At 47.1% G+C, this 27,492-nt stretch overlaps 1 protein-coding gene across 4 annotated transcripts in view; it reads right to left on the reverse strand.

Annotated features, from left to right (window-relative positions):
• The window catches only part of MGMT (O-6-methylguanine-DNA methyltransferase), a 294,796-nt gene that overhangs the window by 28,993 nt on the left and 238,311 nt on the right, over window positions 1-27,492 (reverse strand). For all 4 annotated transcript variants that reach the window (XM_014846394.3, XM_044748641.2, XM_070480945.1 and 1 more), the window contains one exon: window positions 22,383-22,543. In XM_014846394.3, coding sequence (XP_014701880.1) covers window positions 22,383-22,543 — 161 coding nt within the window. The remainder of the gene's footprint in view (window positions 1-22,382; window positions 22,544-27,492) is intronic.

The following is a 27,492-nucleotide window of genomic DNA, read 5'->3' on the forward strand; positions in this document are numbered from 1 at the left end:
AATGAATTATTCTTTACTGTAGGACAGGGATTACGCATGGAGAAGGCATATCATTACTGACAGAGCTGTCAGAAGGACAGGCGAAAGGAAAACTGGCAAGCTTTAATTTCTCTGCAGAGAAATGAGGGGCTCTTTGGGGATTAATCTCAGTATCAACATTGAGCCTTTGCCGCAGGGCAGCTGAAGAATTCAAAAGAAGTTGTGACTGAATTTTGAGTGATGGAATCTAGCTCCAATTGTGCAGCTGACTTTGGTTCTCACCTATTCAAATGAGGACGACGCTGTGCAGGTGTGGGTGAGGGGCTCCCCCAGGACAGGTAACGTGTGTGCTCGCGACAGGGGTGACGAGGACGTGAAGGCTGGGAGGAGCGCCTGGCCAGAGCGCCACACTGTGAACTCGCAGGGAGAAAGTTTACCTGGGTAGAAAGGGAAATGTTGGGCTGGGAGGACCTTACCTCTGCTGCCCAGCCAGGTGGGTTCAGGTCCCTTCTTCCCCTTGCAGGGACCATGGCCGAGGTGCAGAGAGGGGCTACGGTGGGCAGGAGGCAACCCCGTAAGACAGTGAACCTCTAGTTCCTTTAGGTTCTCCCACTTGGCATGAGACTGGTCACCTGAACAATCAGTCCTCACCCCTTACAAACGGATGAGGTCAGCGCTTCCCTCTCTGCTTTGGGCAGGTGAGAGACCAAAGCGGGGTAGTCCCCCCACTCTCCGCAGACCCCCACCTTCCAAGCATCCCTGGCTTCTCTGGAAGTCCGGGCTGGAGGCCAAAATGAGCAGAGCGCAGAGCTGAGGGGCATACAGACTGGGCTCTGAGGCTGGTGATGGCCCAGGTGGAAAGACTTGATGCCTTGGGGTCAGGGAGCTCTACACATCGTTCCCTGGCTGACGACTGTACCCACAAATCTCACAGGTGTCACCAGAGGGGTGTGGCTGCCATCCCCAACCACTCAATTCTGCCCAGTGGTAGCTGAGGACCATTGGTACCCCGATAGGAAGAGGACCACCTTGCTGCGATACGGGGATGGCTAATGTCACATCATCCTATGTAAATAGTGATGTTCCAAATTCAGGCTCACACGAGGTGAGGGAAAAAAGACCCAGTGTAGGTGCGTTCAGATTTATCAATTAGTTAATTAGTTTATTAATTGGTTTTGTACTCATTTATTCAATAAATACTTAATGAGCAGCTACCACATGGTGACCTCCATGGTGGGGGCCACTGGGAGGGCAAGGCAGGGATGATTGCTGTCTTCGTGGAGTAAGGGTACAGCACGGGTGTGAACGCTAGGCAGTCACACAACTAGATGTAGTAAGAACCAGGAGAGCAGAGCGCAGGTACGATGGGGCAGCATGACAGGACGATGGCCAGGCAAGGCTCCCCTGAGGATGTGACATTGGGCTGAGACCTGCAGGTGACAGGCTCTGGGCAGGAGGTGCATGCCAGGAAGGAAGGGGAGCCAGCCCAGGGGTACAGGTGAGACCCGAGAGTGAGACAGGGCTGGAGGAGGCAGATGCCACATAGTAGACAACCCATGTTCTGGGTCTTACCTGGTAGGACTGGGAGATGGCACAGGGGATAGAATAACCAAGTGGTCCTTATCCAGGGCTGGTCTTAAGCCATGCGGCAGGAAAACGCCATCTCACACACAGACAAGACCCCTGAGCTCACGCAAGGTGACGACGGGCAGGAGGGAAGCCCATCTGCAGCAGCCCAGCACCTGCTGAGTATGCTCCCTTCAGTCCCCCTTCTCTCCTGGCCACACCACAATGGTGTCTGCCACTGTCCACCTGGCCTGCTTCCCAGGACTCCCCACAGGCCTGGCTCTCACCTTTCTGCTCCGACCCCAGACCTCCTCTGGATGCCCTACCCCATCCTGGGCAAATCAGCATCTGATAAGGTCCTTCTTCAGCCTTTTTTTCCATCTATTTCTATGTGTCTGGAAAATTGGTGCTAGCTGTTGGCTGGGGACCTCAGTTCCTCCCCACATGGGCCTCTCCAAAGGGCTGCTTAAGCATCCTTGTGACATGGTGGCTGGCTTTCTTCAGAATAAGTGATCCAAGAGGGCTCTGGGAGATGCAGTGCATTTTATGACCTAGCTTTCGAAGTCATGTGATCACTTTCGCCATATTCTGTAGGTCATTCAGCATGAAGAGCAGAGGTAAGGATCATCAGGGTCATCTGGGAGACCAGTCATCACACATCTCTTTTCTAGATAGCATAGTGGCATTTCAGAATTCAGGAGGGAACCCTGGATGGACCAAAAGTCACAATTTCACCTGTGGCTTCACTAACTGACTATAGTAACAAGAATGTTGCATTACAACAATCTTAAATCAGCTCCAGTTTTTGCCACATTTCCCAAATTCTTAAAAGCAGCATCAGTATCTCAAAGCTTGGAGAGTGGACTCTAAAGACAGAGACAAAATCTACAGTCACATAGTCACAAGGACCCTCATTACATAGTTCTCTCATGTCCCACAATCCTCTTAAGCACCATTATGTTCCCATTCAAATTTAGCAACTTAATTCTGAGTCTCTTCCTTCAGCTAAGACTCCATGACCATACTGTGGGGTAGGGGTGAGATAAGGAGATTTTTCACTTCCAACAGCAAAGAGACAAACTGAAAATGTTCACTTTTGAATTTGCAATATCAGGGTGCATCTATCACTTTCACTTTAAAAAGTCTCAGATGTAATTACTGGAGGCTCAAATTCATCCAGAAGGTCCTGTGAAGAATGCCAATACTACTTTTCATACTCTGTCTGAATGTGGCTGCTGCCTTTGGTGTTGGAAGAATTAGCCAAGAAGTCAAATGTGAACTAGGATAGAAGACACCTCGGGGAAAGCAGTGAAGCGGTGACGTCAGTCACCCTCAGGACTCCGGACGGAGTGGTTAACATAGAAACTATGGCCAACTTCAAACCAGCTCAGGTTCCAAGGTCTGAGCCAGAGGCCAGACCCCACCTGCACGTGGCTCTGTGAGGTCACTGCGCGGCCAGCAAAGATTCCCACGGTGAATTTGCCCTTTTTAGCCTGTGGATTAGTAGTTCATGTTCTATAGTCACACGGACATGAGTGTGAGTCTCGCCTGTGCCACTAATTAGCTGTTCCAGCTAAATTCTCTAAAGTTCAGTTTGCTCAACTTGAAAATGAGGAACCCAGTGTTGTGAGGACTAAACGGAAATAAAATCTGCACAGAGCATTTAAGAATCCCTGTCACATGGCAAGTGCTCAGCAAGTGTAAGCTACCAACTGAACTACTGCCGTGCCCGAGCATGAAGCTGACTGCCTAGCCCGAGCTGGGAGACAGCGGGCAGGTCTGCAAAGCAAAATCAACCTCTCAACTCTCTTCAGAGGCTGTGTGTGCCAAGAGGTACACTTAAACATGAACCACGGCCATGGTGGGAGGAGGGGGTTAAGTTTCAGCTACAGAGAAGGGGCTCCAGCAGCTGGCAGTGCATGACCGCCAATGAGACACAACGAGCCACAAAGAGCCACAGCGAGGGCAGGGGGACCACAGAATTGAAACCCGGGTGCCCTGGACTCCGGCAGTTTTATATGGAGGACTGCCTGGTGGGCTCACTGCCTGACAGAATCCCCTCACTGCTGCTTAAAAATAAAGAATGACATGATGTGTAAACTGTGTTCCGCTCCTTGAAGGTCCGGGGACCTGGAAACACCCTGGGGGGTGTCATCCAGCTGCAGCATCCGTATTATGCCAACCTGTGGCCCAGCCTGGCCTCATGTGCACGCAGCCCCACCGATGAACAGAACGGACCCTCCAGTTCTGGAGAAGCACTTTCTGAAAGGGTTGTCAACAGTGCTGGAACAAAATGTAGTTCAACACAAAAATGTGCATGCAGGAAAAGGTGGAGAACCTACACAGCGATTCTCAGGTCCAGGAATGCTGTTGAACTGACAACCAGATGAACCCCTCTCTCTGTTCCACATCAGCAGCAGCCCGGGGACATGCTAGTTAAATGAAGTACTCTATAATTAGATCACTCGCCTCAGCCACTCGCCCCATGGCTACTGACACTGAAGCTCTGGCCAGCCCAGGGCACTGCTGCCACCTGCCCACAGCCTGGGCTCCATGTGGACACAGATTCCGTGTTGTTCTCTGCACAATAAGGGAAGCTGGCTAGGCAGGGCTGTCGTTGACAGCTGAGTGTAAAATGGAAAGGTAACTTCACTTGGCTCACTGGCTTAGCAGACTTCGGTGACAGGGCCCAAAGGGCTGGCTCTGAGGTTTCCTTTCTCTCACCAGGCCCATGAGATCAGGGTGGCCAGTCCATCTTACAGGGTCCTGGAGGGGCCTGTGATGGCTCACAGACTTCCAGTCACTGCTGAAGGAAATCTTGGTTCCTCCCAAGTTTTGTCAATTATGAACAAAGGTGCTGTAAACATGCATGTTCGGGCTTTTGTGTGGACATGAGTTTTCAGCTCCTTTGGGTAAATACCAGAGATTGGGATTGCTGAACTGTATGGTAAGATTGTGTTCAGTTTTGTAAGAAAGAGTCAAATTGTCTTCCAAAATGACCATACCATTTTGCTTCCCAGCAGCGAGTGAGAGCTCTTGTTGCTCCACAGCCTCACAATTTGGTGTTACTGTCCTGAAGTTTGGCCATTCTAATAGGTGTGTAGTGGTATCTCATTACTTTAACTAGCAATTTCCTGATGACACATGATGTTGGACATTTTTTCATACGATTACTTGCCCCTGTATAACTTCACTGGTGAGATGTCTGTTCAGGTTTTTGGCTCATTTTTTAATTGGGTTGTTCATTTTCTTATTGTTGAGTTTTACAGGTTCTTTAGATATTTTGGATACTAATTCTGTATCAAATGTGTCTTTTGCGAATATTTTCTCCCAGTCTGTGGCTCGTCTTATCATTTTCTTAACGTTGTCTTTAGCAGAGCAGAAGTTTCTAATTTAAGAAGTCTAGCTTATCAATTCTTTCTTTCATGGATCATGCCTTTGGTGTTTCATCTAAAAAGGCATCTCCATACCCAAGATCACCTAGGTTTTCTCTCTATGTTATCTTCTAGGAGATTTAGTTTGTGTTTTACACTTGAGTCTGTGATCCATTTTAATTAATTTTTCTGAAAGGTGTAAGTTCTGTGTCTGGATTCATTTCTTTGCATGCAGAAGTTCAGTTATTCCAGCACCATCTGTTGAAAAGGCTATCTTTTCTCCACTGTATTGCCTTTGCTCCTTTGCTGAAGATCAGTTGACCATATTAATCTGGGTCTATTTCTGGGCTCTCTTTTGTATTATTGACTCATCTGTTCTTTTGCCAGTACCACGCCGTCTTGATCACTATAAGCTTACTAGTTAAGTCTTGAAGTTGGGCAGTGTCAGTCCTCCAGCTTTGTTCTTCTCCTTCAATACTGTGTTGGCTACTCTGGGTCTTTTGCCTCTCTGTACAAACTTTAGACTCAGTTTGTTCATATCTACAAAACAAGAATCTCTAGATCAAGACTAGGAGAACTGACATCTTGACGGTATTGAGTGTTCCTATCCATGAACATGCAATTTCTCTCCATTCATTTAGTTCTAGTTGATCTCTTCCATCAGCTTCGTAGTGTTCCTCATAGATCTTGTACGTATTTTGTTATATTGAATCTAAATATTTCATCTTTTGGATGCTAATGTAAATAGTAATGTGTTTCTAATTTTCTGATGAGCACTTTTTCATGTATTTATGGATCAATTCATACCTATTCCTTTGTGAAGAGCCTGTTAAGTTTTTTTGTCATTTATTGGGTTGTCTTTTTATTACAGTCACAGGGGTCTTCACACACCTTGTGTACAAATCCCTCATCAGATACACGTGTTGCAAATAGATTCTCTTCCTCGGTGGCTTTCCTATTCACTTTCTTAACAATATTTTGATATTTTTTTCATAGCTTTATTTTTCTGTGTTATATGAAATGCTTATCTATTCAAATCATGAAGATATTCTCCATGTTTTCGTCTAAAAGCTTTAGATTTTCAGCTTTATGTTAAGGTACATGATACATCTCAAATTCACTTTTATGGACAGTGTGAGCTAGGGGGTCAATTTTTTTTACTTTTGGGCAGACGATATCCAGTTGTTCAACCACTATTTGTTGAAAAGATTTTACTTTCCTCATCGATCTACTTGGAGTCTTTCTCAAAGATAAAATGATTATAAAAGTGCAGATTCTGTTCTTCCTATCTAAGTTTTGATCCTTATGCCAGCAGCACAGTGCCCTGATTACAGAAGATTTGCAGTTAAGTTTTGAATCAGGTAACGTAAGTCCTACAACCTCATTCTTTTTCAAGATTGTTTTAGACATTCTAGGCCCTTTCCATTTCCATATAACTTTACAATTGGCTGGGAATTTAAAACCCTGATTGAACTGAATATAGAGAACAGCTCATGAAGAACTAACCTCTTGGCAACCCTGACTTTTCCAATGACCAACGTATATGCATTTATTTAGGTCTTCTTTAATTTCTCTCAGCCAAGTTTTACATTGTTCAGTGCAGAAGTCTTGCATAACTTTCATTAAAGTTAATACTAAATACTGTATATTTTTGACACTAATAGTAAATGTAATTTTTAAAAATTTCATTATATAAAAATCAATTTGTATATTAAAATTGTATTCTCAACTTTGTTAAATTCACTTAGTTTTAAAAAATATTTTTAAACATCTTGAAGATGTTCTATGTAAACAATTATGTAATCTGAAAACAAACACAGTTGTACTTATTCCTTTCTGATATGTATGCCTTTTTCCTACCTTTTTGCACAGAACTCTGTTTTTATCTTTTAAAAATTATCTGGGTGTTAGAGAAGACATAATACCTGCCTTTTTAAATCCAGTCTGTCCATCTATGCCTTTTTATTTGAATCTTAAGACCATTTACATTTAATATAACCATCAATATGGCTGGGTTTGAATCTACCAACTTGCTATTTGTCCCATCTGTTCTCTGTTCTCCTTTTCCTTTATCCTGCTTTCTTTTAGATTATTTTTAAAATTAGTTTCTATTTTACCTTCTGTATTGGCCTATGAACTATACATTTAGGTTTTATTTTTTAGTGGCATTTTAGGATTTGTAATAGGCTTGTTTGATTTATCAAAGGCTGCCTTCAGATAACATTACACTTGCTTACAATAATGTAAGAACCTTACAACAGTATATTTCCATTTCCTTTGTCCTACCCTTTTGCGCTATTGTTATATATTTTATTTCTACTTGCATTATAAAACCCAAATTAATTATTATTGTGAACAGTTAATTTTCTTTTAAATAAAATAACTGAGTAAAGATTTTTTTCATGCTTTTCCACATATTTTCCACTTCTGGTGATGTTCACGCCTCTGGAAATTGCTCAATTTCAGTTCCCTAGTAAATCCTTGCCTGGTCTCGCATGGTTTCCCCATGCACATACAACTTAGTATTCTGCAACAAACTCAAGGGGACACCATGCAGATTTCTGGAATTCTTTCTCTGTGTAGTTCCCTTTTCTCCAGTACTCTGCCCACAAATTCCAGCCACCTGGAACACTAGGACCCATGCACTAGAATATTGTAACACCATAGTTATAAAGGCAAAAAGTGAGGAGAACCCCAGTGTCTACTGTCAGAGGATACAGGAGACAAAGTATGGCACATTCCCAAGATGGGATGCTATACAGTTAGTTATTTGTGAAGTATTTCTCTAGGATTCAAAGCAGACGAGTCTCACAAAAACGCCGATTGAAAGCAGCGAGTCACAAGGAGATATCAACCTTATTCCATTCATACAAAACGCAAAACACAGCAGGGGTAGAGGAAGGCAGTGTGGGCAGGGAGGGCACACGGGGCTCTGCAGGACTGGCTGTGCTCCGTGCCTTAACCCGGGCAGGGTACACGTGACTCTTCCCTTTATCATTTATACCTCGCAAACCGTTATGAATATTGTTTTGTCTGAAGTAAATATTTCATAGAAATAATGAAAATATCAACCTGCCATCAATGTGGCTCAACAATTATTCTTAATGAGACTCTTGAAACTGCTTCTCTCCTCATCTGATAAAAAATGATTCAAAAGGTATTTATTTACATAGTTTCGTTGATGCTGATATTTTAAAACATGAGAGGGAAGAGAAGGAGACATCCACGCATCCAGATTCCACGCTCCTTCTCTGATCATACTTTCCAAAGTAGCCTCACCATCCTCATCCCGACCCCTCTTCAATCCTGTGGCCTTGTTGACATTTCTTTGAGCAATTACATCATGGCTTGACAGTCTAGGAGATACATTTAAAATATAAAATACGTAGACACACATATATACACACATAAATATACATATTTCCCACTAGAATACAAGCTTCATAAGGCAAGACTTTCGTTTGCTCATTGCTAAATTCCAAGAGCCTAGCAGAGAGCTTTGCTTACAGCTCAATAAAATTTGTTGAATGATTGATCAACTGAACTTTCCTCATGGTGTGGCCTACGGCTCTGCCAGTGAATGGCGTCTGCTTCCCCATGGACTAACAGGGGGAAGGGCTCACGGGGAGGCCTGGAATCCCCACGCTCCCAACTGATTTTTACTTGGAAGAGGGTGATATTTATTTATTTTTTTTAAGTCCAGGAGAAGGCATTTAATAAAGGCATTGTGCTGAATAATTTCTAGGACTTCTGACTCCAATGTGTAAACAGGAACAACTAATCAAGGGTCACTAACAACAGTGTCTGAGGCAGCTGGGAAGCGGGAATCCTGACGCTCCTCCACGCTTCCTTCCACCTGTCTTGGGAAAAAAGGGCTGGGGCACACTCAGCCCAGGGGGGAGGGCCGCACAGCTGTGGCAGTCCTGGCACACCTCCCAGGGGTTCTCTACAAAGCTAGACATTTCCGGAAATCTGCCCAAGTGGCCAGAACTCAACCCGGGGTGTCTAATTCATTTCTATGGCAGCTCCATAGGCCAGAGTTCCCCAGATGGCACTCTGAGGAACATCAGCAACCCACAAGATGCCAACAGGGAGGGCAGCTGTGGGAGAAGGTTTTGTATTGGGGAAGTTTGGGAGATTTATGAACTACAGACCTTCTCGACCACTAACAGTATACATATATGTTGAAGGTTCTGAGAAGTCCTGTTACAAAAAACCTGTTTAGCTTTGTTTGAAATTTCCCAGTCTTTTGGTCATGGAATCATTTCATGGTGAGACATCTCTTAACATCCAGTAGGACTAATATTTCACCCAACTGGCCTTGACAAGGTTCCTCGACAGTTTACGTGGAGTCTACTTGTGTCTTGTGAAACCCCAGTTTGCTCGCCTGAGCTCAGAGCCCTGCAAGTTCTCTGCTGTGGCAGCGGCAAAAAAGGAGTGATTGGGTGGAGGCAGCATTGCCCTGCTTTCCTTTCTCATGGTGTGGCTGCAGCAGCAAGGGCGAAGATGGCCTGGGCTGAGGACCGCAGGCTCCAGGGGAGGCCTAGCATTAGACGTTTGGCTGGCAGGAGGGGCAGACACAGTGATGCCCTCATTAGCTTAGCAAAGTTGGCAAGACAGACAACTTACAGAAAGTTCTCAGAGTCATACGCCAGGCTGTGAGAGAAATTAAACAGCTCAAATCTCTAATATAAACTCAGGGTTTGAAGTTTTGCTTCTAGGATCCAAGGTTAAAATTGCTGAATTTAGAAACTCAAGGTTTTACAAAAGCACGACAGGTGCCCTGTCCAGGCTCAGAAATGGCGCGTGTGCAGTGCCTGCGGCAGGAGTGGCAGGGACTTGGCACAGCTGCAGTGTGAGGCCACGTGCAAGGCCTGAGAGAAGGGTTCCGGCCTTGGAGGCAGGTGGTCCGAGGCTGACTCCGCTGCAGCCCCCTGGGGGGCAGTCACACACCTGGGGATCCAGGGCTTGCTTAAACCTTTGCTCCTGTGCCCCGTTCCCAGGAAGGGGCCCCTACAATTTCCCGTGTAAGATCCAGCCTTTCTGGGTGCCCTCCGCCCTCCACCCAGCAAGCAGAACCGGTTCCATCAACCAGCATGCAGGTGGCTGTGTATGAAGAGAGAAGGGGCTGGACTTTAAGGGAGGCCTCACAAGGTCTGTATGAGTAGTTAGTCTGCACATGGGGAGAGCAACCTTCACACTTGCTCCTGCAAAGAGCGGCAGAGACAAAAGGGGGATGGAAGGCTGAGCTACTGCCACCAGGAGGGGGGCTGGGGGCAGGCCTCACTGCCACGAGCAAGCCATGGAAATTCAGGTTCTACCAGCACTGCTGGGAGGGTGGACGGGGGGGTGGTGGTGCAAGGACGATTAGGTCCAGAGGCCATCTACATCTGCAGTCACTCAAGAAATATTTCCTGATCGCTACCATGTGCCCAGGACTGTGTGTGCCCAGGACTGTGTGCGCCCAGAGGTGCAGCAGCCAGCGCAACAGCTGTGATTCCCGAGGTCAGGCAGCGCCTCGGCCAAAGGCTCCAGGCTTTTCCTCGGAGGCCTAATTTACTACCAAGGGGTAAAGCACTCAGAATAATCTTCGTTAACAGGATGCTTTGGTCTCTTCTCCTTGTAGGATGAAGAAGGAAATGAAAACAGTTATGCTGGGAATTCAGTAAAAAACACCAGAGTGCCTTTCTGCACATCTGGCCTTGAGACTCGGCTGGCCTGTGATCCTACATCCCCCGACCTTCTAGTCTGCAGAGCAAGAAGCCAGGCTTAGAAGGATGGCCTGAAACCACGGCAGTCGAATCGAAATTGGAATACTGACAACAAAGAGTGTCTGTGGTGCTGGAAATGGGCACGGCTCTTCGTGGACACACGCACCCTCAGCTGTGGCTCTGTGTGGCCACCTGCCTATGCAGGCACGTGCTTTGACCTTCTTGTCCTAGAGTCCAGAAGTCCTTTCATGTGGCCGTTTATTGGGGCCTAGAACTTTGCAGTGACTAGATGACAGCAGTTCTTTTTCCAGTTACAGTCCCAGCTGGCTTCACGACTTAGCTGTCCTCTCTGAATAGTGGGGGGTTTGCAGCAGCCATAGGTCCTGTAACCCATGAGGCATCACAAGCACAAGGGGCAGGGTGTTCTCGGTGGGTTCTGTTGGATGCCCAGAACAGCACTTCAGAACAACAGCCTGCACTGAATTCAACAGACCAGGCCGGGCCAGGGGTCTTGCGTTGCTACCACTGCCGGGATTCTGCAGAAAACACTCTGCCGCGAAGGCAGCAGACGGGCCCCATCCTGGGTCTTTGCTGGTCTCATTTCACCTTCATGACAACTTTCAAGCATTACCACTGTCCCCACTTTAATGACAGGGAAGCAGAGGCTTAGAAAAGCTGTTATGGGCTGAATTATGTGCCCCACAAATCTGTAAGTTGAAGTCCTCACCCTTAGTACCCCAGAATGTGACCATATTTGGCCTTTAAAGAGGGGACTAAGTTAAGACAAGGCCATTAGGGTGGGCCCTCCTCCATCTGACTGATGTCCTTACAAGAAGAGGAGACAAGGACAGAGAGATGCCAGGGGACTTTGTGCACAGAGGGACAGCCACGTGAAGAGGAGGCAGGAGGGCAGCCATCTGCAAGCCAAGCAGGCAGGGCTCACAGACAACCAACTTGATGCTGGCCCTCCAGCCTCCAGTGCTGTGGGAGAATAGATGTCTGCTACTTAAGCCATCCAGCCTGTGGCATTTGTCACGGCAGCCCAAGCCAATTTCCTGAGGATCCCAGGCTACCAGAGATGGCACTGATACCTGCACGCCAGGCGGCACTTACCGCAGCCCCTCACACAGCACAGAAGCTGCCACTGGTCGTTCCCCAACTCCACACAGGCCGAGCACGCCACCTGACAGCCCTGACACAAAAGCAGGGTCCTTCGTGGTAACAGGACGCCTGCGCAGCACACAGACATCTCTGAAGACGACACCTCGGGCAAAGCCACAGGGAGGGCACAGAGCCAGTCGGCCTCTCCCAGCCCTCGCAGGGCCACTGAGAGCCCAGCCGCATAGACACCACTTGGGTCAGTTGACTTGGCCTAAAGTGAAGCAGGCCAGCAGGGCACGGGCCTAGCCTGGCTCATCAGGGAGGTGGCTCTGGTCTTCCCATCACACACTCAAACAGGGCTGCTGGAGTCCTCAGGGCTCTGAAGAACGAGCCACCAGCCCACAGAGTCACTGCCTTCAGACGGTGGCCACATCACAGGCCAGAGCCCAGAGCTTCAGCGGATGGTGCAGAAGAGAGGATTTTTGCCTGGTAGCTCTGATCACATAAATCAGATACATTTTGTACGGACGAGAAGTCTTGGCCTGAAAACCAAGACATCAGCTCAGAGGCCAAACCAAAGGCGAGTGGGCCTGCTCTCGGGGTTGTACTGTGGTCAGCGCGGCCTTCTGGGCAGCTCTCACCACACATGGATCCACACGAAAACCTCCAGAGTGGTGGGCAAGACTCTTTCCGAATGCTCCACAGGCGCACGGCTCGGCTCTCCCTCCCTCCAGCCTACAGAGCAGAGTGAGGCAGGAGCTGTGAGCACCGTCAACCTTCACACTGATGAGAACAGCTTTTATTAATACAAATTGGGCCATTAATAATATTTAAATGCATTAGCTTTAACACAAATAAACAAGACCACCAATGAAAACTTTAAAATCCTACATTTTAGAAAAGGAAACACAGCCAGGTGAAGCGTCGGGGGCCCCCAGCCAGGTGTTAACACCAAGAGACCACGGCGAGCCATGCGTGGGTCCAAGATGCAGGCTGTGCCGAACATCAAAAGGTGTTAATGGTTTCAATATTTATCTGCTGCAGGGTAGCACTCTAAAAAGAAGACAGAAAAAAAAAATTCTGCTAATGGCTGTGTCTTTGCCATTAAAATGAAAAGCTTAATGCATCTTATAATCAGAGGACAATTTGCAAATCATTAAGAGAAATGTAAAATTCCATTAAAATACAAATCAAGAGACTCTCCCTGGACTAATAATCTTTTTGATATTATTTTGCATTTCACTATTTCTGTTCCAATACCCAGGCCCCACAAATGATCAGTTCCTGAACATGCTATTTACCACAGCCGACTTCTTTAACGAGAGACTGAGAAGGATAATCTGCTATTCAGAGCAGGTACTAATGAAGAATTCCATATATTCTGAAATTTAATTAAAACCCCAAAGATTTCAAATTAGATGCAATTTGAAATGCCTGGGGCAGAAATACATGCACTTGCGTGGCGAGGGTACCACACTGAAAGTTGATACCGTAATTGGTCTTGATGTATTTTTGTGTTGCCGGGCTGAAGCACAGAACTCATAACCATATAAAAATTCTCTGTAGATTACCTGCTCATTGAAAATGCCATCACTCAGGTAGTTCTCTACTAAATTACCATGCTACTAAAATGCACAAAGTGATTCGGAGAGTAGAGTGGCACAGCTGGCCGACGCTGCCAATGAGTTATGCATGCGTCAACGTGGCCTTTTTTCTTAGTAAAATATGCTCAGTTGAATATTAAAATATAATTGGCATTCAACCTAAGTAGCTTAAACCATTTTGTTATCTTCTTTTAAACCGATTTGGCTCCTCGACAGTTATTTTCAAGGATGCGATTCACAAACTAATGATACCATCATATTCAGCTAGATTTGTGCTGTTTTACATTTGTCATAAATAGGTGCAGTTTCTACAGCCTGCTAGGGACGGCCTTTAATATTAGCTGCTCTTGAACATCAAAGGCCCAATTCTTGGGGAAAAGGGGGGGGGGTTATGCCATTTATGTTGGTTCTTGCATATTTTATTCTAAAAAGAGGAAGAGATGCAAATTTCCTATGAAGAGGTATGTCTCGGCCAAGCAACGAGCCCTGTGTCTCCTAAGCTCAGTGGCTGGGTCTTACTCAAGCTGTCCGAGGAAGGCTGAGAGGGAAAATGGTGCTGTTGGACCAGCACAGCCCAGCTGAGAAAGGAGAGTGCACTGTTAGAGAAAGTAGACGATGCGTGCACACACACACACGTCTGGGGTAGGTCCTCTTCTTTACATAGTATGTGTTTCACACAACAATTAACAGCAGTACTCAAGAAAAGGAAAAGTAGTTGCCATAGTAACGGAGATACTGTCTATTCTTCTGCTGGCGAGGGGCAGGGCTCAGTAGAGATACACATTTGGGAGGGTAGGAAAAAACCTGACCTGGACTTCACTAACTGAGTGATGTATTTAAGAGCTAAAAAGACTTCCTTTTCCTCTACCTTTTTCTTCAGTTTTCTTCTTCAGAAGAATTTGTGTGGCATTGAAACATCACACAGCGTCCCAGTGAGCTGAGCCTCCCAGAGGTCCGCTCTGCCCTGGTGATTCCACCCCATGTGCTCAGGAAAGCCACGCTGCCGGCCTCGGACCTCCAAGAGAGACAATTCTCCGCCATGTAAATATCTGATTTGCCTATTCTGACATGTGAAATACGACCTTAAAAGGAGAACGTGTCCTCGTAAATCTTATATTCTGAGTTAGCTTGAACATAAGGGCTGCAGGTAAAAATCGTGAGCTACAGCATTCAAATTAATAGTTTTTACACTTTTGGCTCCCACAGATGGCTTTACAGCATTGCTGACATTAATTTTATATCAATATTTACATACTTAACATACTGATAACTTACAGCCCAATTCTATGTATATTTTTATTAACACATCGTTTTCTCTATAAAGCCAGGTAGGAGAGAGAATTCTATTTATTATTGCTAGGATGATATCAAAATGCGTTAACACTGCCTGTAAAATGTGACTATACAACATTTTATGACAACAAAAATATTTAAACATTCTCTTTGGAAACAGCACACATGTGTCTAATGACTACAGTGGCAATAAAAATTTCAAAAGTGCATTTAAGTGAAAAGTCTGTTTTTGACTTTAAAACGTAGACTTGATAGAAAATTCCTATTTTTCAAAGCCCATTTCAAATGAAAAATTATTGAAGAAAGGGACAATGCAATTTCCATTTCCTAGCAGGCAGAAACCTGATCCCTACTCCTTTCTTGAAGTGAAGCACACCCAAGTCCAACAGGCAGATATGGCGAATGGCCCTTGTAAGTGTGTCAAGATAATAAGGATGACTTTTATTTTTAACAAAAACTTTCACTGGTTTGCTGTTTAATTATTATGCTAGAGGTAACAATTACATTTTAATTTGACTATTTTCCCATAAAAGCAGCATTTGTAATAATTTCAATTATTTAAGCACTATCTATTTGTAATAGCGACCCTACTTCTATCCTACAAGGTTTGAAAGTAGCTGACTTTCAAACAGTCCTTGTGGTTACCTTTCAAGCTTGGTTAAATTATACTGTGTGACCTCAGTGGCCTTGAGTGAAGTCATTCTCAAGTTCATTTTTTTTGCCTGATTCATGGAAACCTCAGGGAACGTAGGATCTGACCACCTCTTAGATTTAGGATGAAGCTTTCACTTAACTAGGCTTCCCAGGAGCCCTTGGTAATTACTGATTAGTCAGTGGGCTCTTTGCACAGGGACACCATGAATTTTCTTGCGGTCCAGCAGGCTGTGGTTCTGTTCTAACCACTATCAGCATCTCAGGAGCTGTTACCCATAGACCAAATTCACCTCTACAGGAGGGGGTGGGCACTTTACTACAATTTCTCCCTCGAGTAAGGCGACACGGTGAGTTACGTGACTATCTAAACTCCACCACGGCAACCCCAGGACTGGATCTGCATTACATATGCGGAGAAGCAGGTGGGTATCCAGAACGTGAAGCAACCTCATCCCCTCTACTGGCCACTTCCATTGCTCACGGGTCTCCAGAAGAATCTAGAGATTCACTCATCTGGCTATCTCAAAGAAAAAACACATTTTTGGCCAAAAATATCCAGATACGTTCTGAAGGCTCTGGTTAGCTTTGCTAACACTCTACCCTGGGGTGTCCTGGCAAAGTGCCAGTACCTGGCAAGTCCTCAGACACTCGGGGGCATCGACCAGATGTGATTCCATAACCTGACAGTAGAGGTGTTGATGTGCAGCCCATCTTGCTCACTCTTTCCAAATTAAAAAGATGAATGATATATTGGCTCTCCAACCTTCTCACCTGGCTATGTGCAAAGGTCTAGATCAGGTAGACATATGCATAACCTAGGACTTACTTAGGTTGTTAATTACAAGAGCAAACCACTTCTTAAATATGCACAGTTACATGTCTCAAACAAAAATCATTATTAAATTAGGAATGTTACACTTGGTATAGGGTAAAGTACATAGCAAAAACAGTCCTAAGAGCTGGATCCATTTTAATAAATTTCTTTAGAGCAATCATTCTCAAAATACGCGATATACATATATACACACACACACACATACATATAAATACATATATGTATATATTTCCTTGTCCTAAGATTTTGATGTGTCTTGGGGAGCAGTGAGAAGTATAGAAATTGTAGGCATAACAGTGAGTAAGCTTTCTAGAGCATTCTGATACATACACCCCCAGATGAAGGGACCGAGATACAAGAGTAACTTGAAAAAGCTGTTTGCTTGAATGAAAAAGCTGTTTGCTTGAATCAATCATAGTTGAAACTTTAAAAACTCTCTCCCTCTCCAAGATGGTTGCACAGTGCAAAGAATACACAAGTAATGATGACAATCACCAGGCAGAAAACTGCGTAATATATGAAACAACGAATGAAGATATAATCTGAACCTCAGGCTCTTTGGCCCATGAATTCACCAATATGCCAAAATGTAGTCGATGAGTCAAGTTAAAGAGCTAACGGTGAAGTGCGCTGATCGTTTCTGAGCTGGCTTGGCCAGAACAGGCGATCCATGGGGCTAGCCCTACACAGATGGAGCCAGAACAAACCAGGAGAGCCGCCTTGGTGCCAACAAGGGCCACCACCCCTCAGGGGGGTCTGTGGAAGATGCACCCTGCTGAAACAATGCTCCTTTCTGCTCCAGCTGGGAGCTCCCAACCCAGAGAAACCCTCAACCCAGGACACTGAATTCTGGTCATCTAACATTTTTGTTCCACTGAGGGAAGTGATGTAAATATTCAAATGCGGACAGGGCCAGGCAACCAGGAGAGGCCGATAAGCCCACAAAGGGGTGCACCTCTCCTCTAGGAAAGGGATATGCACCAGCTGCTGGTCCCATGAAAGCAGAGCCTACACCATGGGCAGCAGGGACCGTCTGAAGAAAGTGGCGCTCTCCTGTGAACAGCTCTGAAAAGGGAAGCATGATGGCGGGGCTGGTTGTCTTGTTCCACAGGGGAGGGATTCATGGAGATGGTTAGTCACGTTCTGAAATGTCCCTGATGAAGACCACTGCTCACTCTATGCCCTGGAGATAATTCGCTTTCACTGACTCCTGCCCCACTTCGGTTCTTAAACATTCCCGCTTATCTTTTCTCTCTAAACCACAAACACAGGTTGGGTTTTACTGCCTATAACAGAGGAGAGGGGCTACTCCTGGCAGCGGCCACATTGATTGGAGACATCTGACAATCTTCCCAGCACCTTGAACTTGGTGGCCTGCCATCCATCGCAGGCTTTTGATTCCGTCTTTTCATCCTCACCTTTCCCAGCGTCAGCCTCAGAAGGCCTCAGACCCCCCTCTCCACATCTGCTCCCTGAAGAGCAGCTCAGCAGCTCTAGGGTTGAAAGAAGTACCTTTTCCCCAGCTGTTTCCTTCCCACCTAATTTAAGTGCAGTGTTGTTAGCTTGTTCTAATCAATAAGCATGCATTGGAAGGTTTACACACCTTCCAGCTCCACCAGGTAATATCTCAGCAAGGTCAACCATCTTTGTAAGCCCTCATTTAAAATAAGGGAGAATAGTGATGGCTATCAACCAGAACCCGTAACACATCTCCTACTTTAGCTCTTCTCTTTAAATTGGTCATCTTTTTTTTAAAGTTCAGGGGAAAACATCAGTACAAACTGCCCGCAAGCACAAAGCGGCCACTGCTGTGGATCTGCAGGGGAGGCTAGAGAAAACTGCCCACTTCCTGCAACACCCTCTGCGGACAAACTCAGGCTGGACTCACGACTCATGAAGCAGATGTGAAGAACACCAGACACTGAGAGGAAGACAGCTCAGTGCGCTCCCTCTGGGGAGCCTGCCTGCGGGTCTGGCAGGGTGCGCCGGCTGCTTCGTGGTCACTAGTGACAGCCAGGGGCAGAGGTGCTGTGTCCATGGGTGGGTGGCAGGCAAGGACCATCACCCTTGCTTGGCTCTCCGAGATGGATGTTCAGTTTTAAGGGCTGTCTCCGGTGAAGGCCTGAGGCAATGACTTTACTCCCTTCCTTGTGGTCTGCCTGCCTCCACTGGCAGCAGGCACCCAGCGCAGGGGAACTGCATCCAGGCCCCAGTGGGGAGACCATTAACTCACCCTGCAGGGCCTCTCCCCTAACTCGCTGGCAGAGCTTTTGGTAGAGGCCCTTTTCAAAAAGGCTCAACAGAAATACAGAGATGCGAGAATCCTTTCTGAGGCTCTGTAATAGAAGTTACAAAAAACTTACTTCTAGCCGGCAGGTTTAAAAAATGCAGATTTTACTACTGTCATGCAACTGGATTTCATAGCTACAAGCTAATAGCTGTGACGAAGGAATTATTAAAGTGTTAAATATTTCATTTAAAAGGGAACATTGCAGTCACTTTAAAAAGAAAACTCAGAACTCATCTGTTGAAAACCATCGTCTGTGAGACGGCACAGGGAGGACGAGCTGAGGTCCACCACTACTCACACCTCACGCCGTGGGGCTGCCTCGTGTGGGGTCTGCCCAGGCCCTTCCCTGGGGAGGGGACTCGCTGGGCGCCCGGGGTAGCCCCACCCCAGCCTGGCAGAACAGGCACAGAGGCCTGGGTCAGCGGCCCTGCTGCCCATCTCCTCGGCCACCCGCAGCCTGTCCAGCCACACCGCGAGGAGGGTCTCCATGAGCAGGGGGCTCAGAACACAAAGAAAGCATCTACACCCCTTCCGAAGCGGAGAGCCGAGCTCAGTCTGTCGCAGCTCTGCTTTTCTTGAACTCACTGTGAAATACTGCTTTCGCAAAGTGCTATGTTTATTGTTCTAACTGCTTTCGCCACTGACCTCTAGGGCTACTTTAAGATGCATACCATGCAAAGAAGCTAAATTTTTTTAATAAGTAAATATAAAGAAGTTAGGAAGCATTAACAGAAAATAAGTTTAAATGATACTTCATTATGAAAGAAACATTAGGTAAAGGTTTATTTCAAGAATAAACGCTTCACTAAAAAACTATTTCTTGGAGAAAAATAAACCCAAAATAAACAAAATGGACCTTTGCAAGGGGTTTATAGGGAGGCCCGACCTCTCTAAAACGCTTCCACTGTGCTACACGACTGCTAGCTCTTGATCACAGAGCGGCCAGAGAAATGATTCCCTGGACACTTCTAATAAACAAGATGAGGAAAACCCAAAAACTAAAAAGCACAAAAAAGGAAACACCATTTTCTTTCAAAGAAAACATCCTACTACTAAAACATCACTCTCATGAAAAATTAGAGAACACCTTATTCAACAGCTCACCATTCGACTGAACTTCCTCAGCTCGACGAAGCCCACTCGCAGCACTGCAGCCTCCTCTCCCACAGAGAAACCCCAGCTGTCCTGGCCCAGGGCAAAGGCAGCCCCAGAGACATCCAGACTCCGGGCAGGAAAGATAGCTTCAAGGCTCCGTGGTAGAAATACCAGACAGTTAACCTGTTACTAACCAAGCTTTGGAAAGTCTCCAAGATAAGAAGTTGAATCATACGAAATCTCCAATATTGGACGTTTTAACGTACAAAAATGGTAATTTCATATGGTTCAAGCTAGCAAACACCCTTGTGACAAGCCTTAAGAAAGAGAGGGTGAACAGCATGCTCATCTCGCAGCGGGACCTGAAAAGGAAAGGGGGTCCTGCCACGCCCGGAGGGGCTTCCACCAGCAGGCCAGGCTGCGCCCGGGCCGAGGAGCAGACGGCGGAGGCCGGGACAGGGAGCTCACAAGTTTGGCAGGTAAACGTGCTTGAACTCAAGCAGCAGCTCACTTACTATTACTTTTTGTAAAACAAGTTGAAATAGGTAGATCTGGTCTAAATCTTAGAAGAACAGGATGAAAAAATGATATGGAAAAGTATGTTAAACATGTTCATGTTCAAAGATTAAGATGCACAGAAAATAGAATTTGTCTAGGAAGCATTTCTTCCCTGTTAAAATGTACCCATTGCTCCCAGTTCTTCACACTAATCCACAGCTTCTGGAGCACTGAGGCTGTCTGAGGATCTTTCTTGTATGGGACTTCCTCACTCTCCGTGATTTCACCGGCTACCAGATACAACACAGGAAGACAGCAAAGCCCAGTACTGCTGGACAGAAAGGGGGTGTCACCACAGGCGGGGGTTAGTGCCAATTAACTTCGTGTTAGCAATTGTATTGTAACCGTCCACCACCTCCTTTCTTAAACCATAAAATCCCCACACCTGGTCCCTGCCGGGAGTAAGTGATTGAGCTAAATTAGAAAAACCTGGCTTGCACATGCTGAGGCGTGGGAAACCCTGGCTCTGCAGCAACCACTGTTAGCAGGCGGGCCTGGCCCAGGGGACCCTGCCCCCAGGAGGGTGCTAGAAGCTGCTCCCCACCCCAACCTAGCTAGAGGGGACCTCAACCCTTTCAGAAGTGCCCATCAGCACTGTGGGGCTGGTCCTACAGGAGGAGGGCTACTGGTCTGGCTGGGTGGCCTTTCTCCCTACCCCAGTGGCTGTTTCCAGCTCGTCCTGGTTGCCTTGATGGACCATGACCATGACCAGCTGGCTGAGGTGACAGCCTGGCTGGTGCAGGCCCAGAGCCAGAAGGCAGGTAAGTGTGGCCAGTCCCAACTCTCTTCAAACCCTGAGGATGGGACTTTACAAGCTCATTCCCCTCCCACCCCGCGTTAGATTACAGATACTTTCTGCCCTGGTTTTAATCTTTCAGTTCTGAAAATTTTAAAACCTTAAATTCCAGCTCACTGACTTGGTGGACTGCAAGAGGAAGACAGACAGTTTGGCAGTCCTTTCTGGTTCCCTGGCAGAGCAGTAACCCCCAAACGGTGGCAGAGGATAGAGGAGTTATCTGCTCTGAGATGCCCAAGCCTCTACTTTAAAAACAAACCACATCTCCGAGCTCCTCAGACCAAACAGCGAGATCCCGCCCTGTGCCTGGCACACGGAAGGCGCACAACGAGCAGCGTCACCCACAGCCTCAGTTCAGGCCATCGGCTCGCGGCGCCGGGAAAAGGGGGATCTGAGCAGGTGCAAGTGCTGAGCGGGCGTGTGGGGGCGCCCTGCTCACAAACGCAGATGATGGAGGGTCCCGGACATGTGCGGAGTGTGCGAAGGCCCACTCCTGCTCCCACACGCCATCCTGGAGAGTCCCTCTAGGAATTCTGGAGCCCCCACTGAAAGAAACTTTCCGGAGACAGTCCTAGATGACACACGGGGCTTACGAGGCATCCTGTTCATTACGGCTGTATACTTTCAGGGCGTTACGTGCAAAAATGTTCAAGGATTTATCTGTTCATTTGTCTGACCTTGTCAGTCAAGTCAGGTATTAGCTGAACTTTCAGGAGTTTCTCTATCCCCTTCCCCTGAAAACTCTACTCCATTTTCAAGTTTGTTTCTGCTGAAAATCATAGCAGCAGAATACTATTAAACTTACTTAGTAAATTCCATTTTCAAGTCCAAGACTGCTTTAAGTTTACCTTACCTAAAATCTCAGGGTAATTTTTTTCCTTAAGTATGCACACATCCACACTTATATACTCGCACATAAATACTCCTTTACATTAAAGGGAAATGTCCGGGAAAATGTTTTTATATCACAGACTTTGTGTGCCTTTAGCATACTACATTTAGGCAACGAGTTCTCAATACATGCCTTAAGAATATAATATCTACTTATGGTAAGTTTGAGAAATTAAATTGATAACTTATTCAAGAAAATGTTGCTACCTACTCTGATGGAAGTGTCACCAACTGAGTTTATGGAAGCAGCTAATTGTCCATGTACGAGGCTCATTTTCTGTGCTGTTGGCAAGCAGATAGCTTAAGTTAACAATAAACTTATTGAAAAATGTACTGCCGTTCAGATGTGTTCCTATTTAAACCTTCCAGCCAGCGAGAGTCAAGGGTTGATCTGCATGCATCATTTTTGTAGCCTTTGCCAAGAATTATGTGACCATGTGCCAAAACTAACACAACCATTTGGAATGGGTGGAGATGGCGAACTCTTGTCCTTACAGCGTGGCCACATGCTGTCTCTGTTTAGATGATGTAAAAATACCAACTTGGTACAGTCAATAAAATGAGCTGTGATGTAAGTGATAGTTAATAAGTCAAGCTCCCTGAAGGAAACATGTGAGAGGGCTGAGTTAACTGACCTTGCTGGAAAACGGGATGGTGAAGAGCAGGCAAGGGGAGCTCTGTGAGGAGCGCAGGCTTGTGGAAGTAGGCATCCAACCAGGCCGCGCACTGCATCAGGGGCTCCGCCACGTCCTCCGGACCGCCGAGCAGCTCAGGAGGAGTAGGGGCCTCCATGGGGCTGCAAGAATGATAACAGGAGCTTAGTAAACCTGTAGGCCCTGCCTCCCCACGTCCGAACAGCAAACACCCACCGAACCTACATGGGTAAAAGCCCGTAGATGTTTCACAGGTACGCATGGCTCATCTAGTGTGCGATGGGATTGCAGAAAGGTGGACTAGGGGAGGACGACGAATGAGTGCCTGGGAGTCACTTCATCTGTGCCTCCACCTTCAGCTTTAAAAAAGAAACCTGCTTTCTTTTTCTTTTTTTTTAGTTTTTCTTTTTATTATTTACTTATTTAATTTTTTTATTGAGGTCACACTGGTTTACATTATATAAATTTCAGGTGTACATCATTATATTTCAACTTCTGTATAGACTACACAGTGTTCACAACCAGAAGTCTAGTTGCCATCTGTCACTGTACACACGTGCCCCTTTACAACTCATCTGTAAACATAGGAGCTGATTCCCAGGAAGCAACGTCCCAGTACTCATGCTCCTCTCATTCGGGGCTCTGAACATTTGCAGTCCACTGTGAAGCAGGATGTGACAAAGCAGGGATGACAAGCACAGAAGCAAGTGGGTGTGTGCCTGCCCCCATAAGACAAACAGACGTCTATTCGCATCTATTTTCATCTCTAAAATCACCAAGTATTCGTTAGGGAAAGTAACTTCAAGAAATACTATTAAAGTAACTAGACTGCATCACTCACCCTCCCCCCACATTTCAACAGAAGAATAGCACAGCCAGCCACTCTCCACCACTCTGTGCTGCCTTCTAGGGGATTCGCTCCACTGATCCTCAGGCTTCAGAGAGCGTGATCTGAGAGCAGGTCATTCTAAGAGTTGTGATTCCCACTACAGTCTACGACTTTTATGCCTGGACTGCTAGTTGTTTCTTTTTCAAATCCTCTGGTTTGTCGATTACAGTTGCTACTCTCTCTTTTCTCTCTTTAAGTTGAAATCAACGTATTTCAGTTAACTCACTTCACATGGCTGTGCTGTTTCTTCTACTTGGGTGCTCAGTTCCGTTTGTGGGATCCAGAGCAGCCTCGCATGGAGCTGACTGCTCGTCTTCAGCAGGGGCTGGCTCTGTGGGGACGTGCTCCAGTAGACTGAGACAACGTCCCTATGGAGGTGTTCTCTTCTGCTGCCTCTCAGCCCTAGAGTTTTATGATGGATCTAATTTTTACTTCAATTTCCCAGGATGCCACACACACAGAAGCACTGGCACTAAGTCTGATTTCTTCAGGTGACCTTCCTTCCCTACGTTCCAAGGCCCCGGGCACATGGCATGCTTCCTTGTGGCTTTCTAGGCCTAGCAGGTAGAGTTTCCCTAGTCTTCTTTTCAGATACTGCAGCTTCTGAGGCCTCTGGGGGAAGGCAGAAAAGCCACTGTAAGGTGGGTGCAAGAAGCTTGCCCTGAACCCTTCACACCTCCCTTCCCAAGTCCCGAGGGCAGGGGGTCTGGGGGTGGGGCTGGTGCGTGCACTTCGACCCACAGGCTACCTTTCTTCGACACATACTCACTGCCCTTATGAGGGTCTAGGTGAAATGGAGAGGCCACCACTCCCTCGGCAATGTGGCCCAGTACAGGAACAACAGGTGTGGCTGAAGTGCCCCGGAGCACAGGCCTGACTGTGCCTGTGTGGGAGGAGAGAGACCCCAGCGTGCGCAGGGCAATGCAGATCCAGATCTGTGTGTACTTCACCCTACAGGCCATGGGGAGCAAGTGACAACCTCTACGCAGGGTCTGGTCCACAATCCCATCCCGGAACCCAAGTCTCTGTCACAGTGCCTTATAGGTAAGGAGTCTCACTGAGGTCCTGAGATGGGATGCACGGAGGTCCCTTTTACAGTTTTTCACAGTGGAATGCGAGGGGGGTCAGGGATGGCTTTCTGAGCTGTCAATATAAATAGTGTTAAGGAAGGAACCAGGGAAGGAATGGAAAAAGAAGAAATGAGCCCCAAGATGACCAGCAGAGAGGGATTACTGAGACCCAGGTTCCGTAGAGCTGGCCAGTCAGGTGATCCTGCCAACAACACAACCGGGCGGAGCAGGCCCAGACCCTTTCCAAGCGGCCGCCTTTGCTGGGTCTCGGCAAGAGGGAGCCCACATGGGCCCTCACTCGGCCTGAACCCTGAATCAACAATAGGGCTCCGGTGGGGCCCAGTCACAGAGGTCCACAGGATTCAGGCTCACTCCACAGGCAGAGCACAGGGCCTGCGAACCAGGCGGCAGAATGACCTCTCAGAGGCATTCGTGGGTATGGAACGCTGTCTTCCCATCACCCTGATCTCTCTCCACTAGCGATGTCTGGTCATGGGAAGGAGAACCTGCTTGGCTTAAATATTACTCAACTTCAGAGAGAAATTCTCAGTTGCTCTATTCTCCCTCTGTTCCTTACTTACTGAACAAATAGCATCCTGATGATATCTAAAAAGAAAGGTAGAGAAATATGTCACATGCTTTGTTTGCCCTCCTGCTCCTGGGGATGGAGGGAGAGTAAGGGCGAGGAGACGGGCACTGAGGGTAAGCTAGGGCTCCTTCCACAAAGAGCAAAGGACACACAGTCCAGTGGGCACCTCACCATTAACACCCACCTCTGCAGGATGCCTGCTCACACAGAGGTGAGCAGAGCTAGGTGTCCACACCACCACCCTCACCTGCGGGGAGCCTTCCTCCTGAGGAGGCCAGAGAGGACGGGGACCGCCTGAAGACGCCGGCGCTGCAGCACGTGGGCCTGTGCCCCCACAGAGCTGGCTGGCGTCAGGGCACTGGGGGAGAATGCAGCAAAGGCCAGCGCCTTACAGGCCACGGTCGGTGGTCTGGGCTGGCGGGGTCTGCTTGGCCACCCACCCAGCAAACGGGTGCCTGGGTAAGGAGCATGCACCCTGGGAGATGGGCATCTTCCACTGAGAGGCAGGCTTCTGCACCCACCACTGACCTGCTCTGCTGTGAGTCACAACCCCGTCCTCAGACACCCCCGAGAGAAATGAAACGGGTGGGCTCGGGCATCCCGAGACACTGCCCCCGCTGGGGGCCACTTCCTCTGTGCTGCAGAGGGAATTGAAATGGGAGCTGTGTTTCCTAGCATTTCCCACTCTTAAGAGGATATTTGAAGCATTTTTATAGTAGTAAAATTCATCTTAAATTGATTTTTTATGCTTGTGCTAAAGATCTCAACCTCTGATTTACTCTGTAGTTCTCCTTTTTAACTCTTTCTCTATTGGCATTAGATAACTATTCATGGGTGAAATGTAATTAAACAGCTTTGATTCTGAAGCAAGGATTTATGATACTACATTTAAAATGAATGGCATTAAACACACACATAAAACCAGATTTTTAAAGCCATGACACAAATTTCCATTTCTACAATAAAATGAAATTTATTCTCTGCCCTGCCCTCTCTTCCAACCTCGCTTGGCTCATCCCTGAAAGATCTGTGGTGTGACAGTACCACAGCATCACTAACGGCCGCTCTTATTATGGAGGAGTTTCTCCAGGCTTCCCTACCGACGAACCCTGAAACCCCAGTCATTACTGGCTCTGTGGCCCACGCTTATTTGAATCCCACATCCGAGTCTTCCCTGGGAGCCCAGCAACTCCCCCACCACTGTGGCCAATCCATGGTGTCCAGGAGTGCACTGTTGTGTGGGAGCCCAGACGGTGCAGCCTGGGCACCGCCAGGAAAGCAGCCGGGAGCCAGCACTGCAGGTGGAGACAAGAGAAGACCTCGTCCTGAAATCAGCCAGGATAACACACAGGGGACATCAGAGACAATCTGCCTGAGACCTTCTCCCAGGATGTCATCTGTCATCAAAGAGAGTATTCCTGAGTCCAATATCCTGACGCTGGAGCCCTTTACCTTCTTTGTTTTAACTTGGCACGAGAAGGCTGACTGGTGGCTGGAAAATGAATTTGGCTTCGTTGAGCTTTTTCACATATGACAATGGAGAGCACTGGGTACCTTAATACAGCAAACATAAAGTCACATATGGTTTGGTTTAAGGGTTTCTTCAAGAAATATGCAACTGTTGGCCATCTCTGGGATTCTGTAAGAAGAAATGGGACAACAGGGCACGGCCGTCAGGGGAAGCTCATGAGTGTCAGCGTGTAAGTGTGTCAGAAAGCGCTGCGTGAAGTTCTCGTGGAGTTGTGACCTGTGAGAAGCAGCCCGGGCCCCTTCCCTTCCGGGGCTTGGAGAAAGAATGTTCTGGTGTTGAACAGTTATTTCAGATTTGTTTTGATATAAACCTGTCCTTCAGCCCAAACCAGGATAGAGAAAAGTGGGTGAAACACTCCAGAACAAACTTCTGAGATGTTTTTAATAAAGCAGGCCACGTGCCTTACCTAGACAGATCAACGGAACACCCACAACTTCACAGCCTCACACGTATGGGCACAGAAGTCTCCAAGGAAACATTGTCCTTCCCATCTGCAAGAAGCTTGCATTTCAAGACACTGACATTCATGAGAAAGTGAAGGAACAGCATCCCACCCAGGGAAGCTGGGAGACTAGAAGGTGACTAAGCCAAATTTAAATGAAATGGCCCCAGATGACAAAGGTCCACACCACATGGGAAGTTCTGCCGAGCTCTAGTTGGCCCTTCCCAGTAGGTGCTGTGTGACCAGCTGGGGCGGCCAAAGGCTGGGCTCAGGTTGGTGGGAGCAGGGCGCTCTGCTGCAGGGTGAGTTGCCTGCGCTGGGCAAGAGTGCCAGGCCCCCTAGAAAGCGCTGCTCAAGGTCTAAAACTGCATCAAGTATGGACGTGTGCCTGGCAGGACCTGAGGAAAGGTGCAGGCACACTCCCCGAACCATGTCTTCTGGACCCTCCCACACAACAAACGTGCTCAATACTTAAAACTCAACTGGCCTGGCTGGAGATTTGGATATTCGGATGTTGGGGAGCCTCGAGACTTCACTGGCAGCAAAGAATCACTAAATCCTCATTTCTGAA

Source organism: Equus asinus, chromosome 2 (genome assembly GCF_041296235.1).
Source record: "Equus asinus isolate D_3611 breed Donkey chromosome 2, EquAss-T2T_v2, whole genome shotgun sequence".
Lineage (NCBI taxonomy): Eukaryota > Metazoa > Chordata > Mammalia > Perissodactyla > Equidae > Equus > Equus asinus.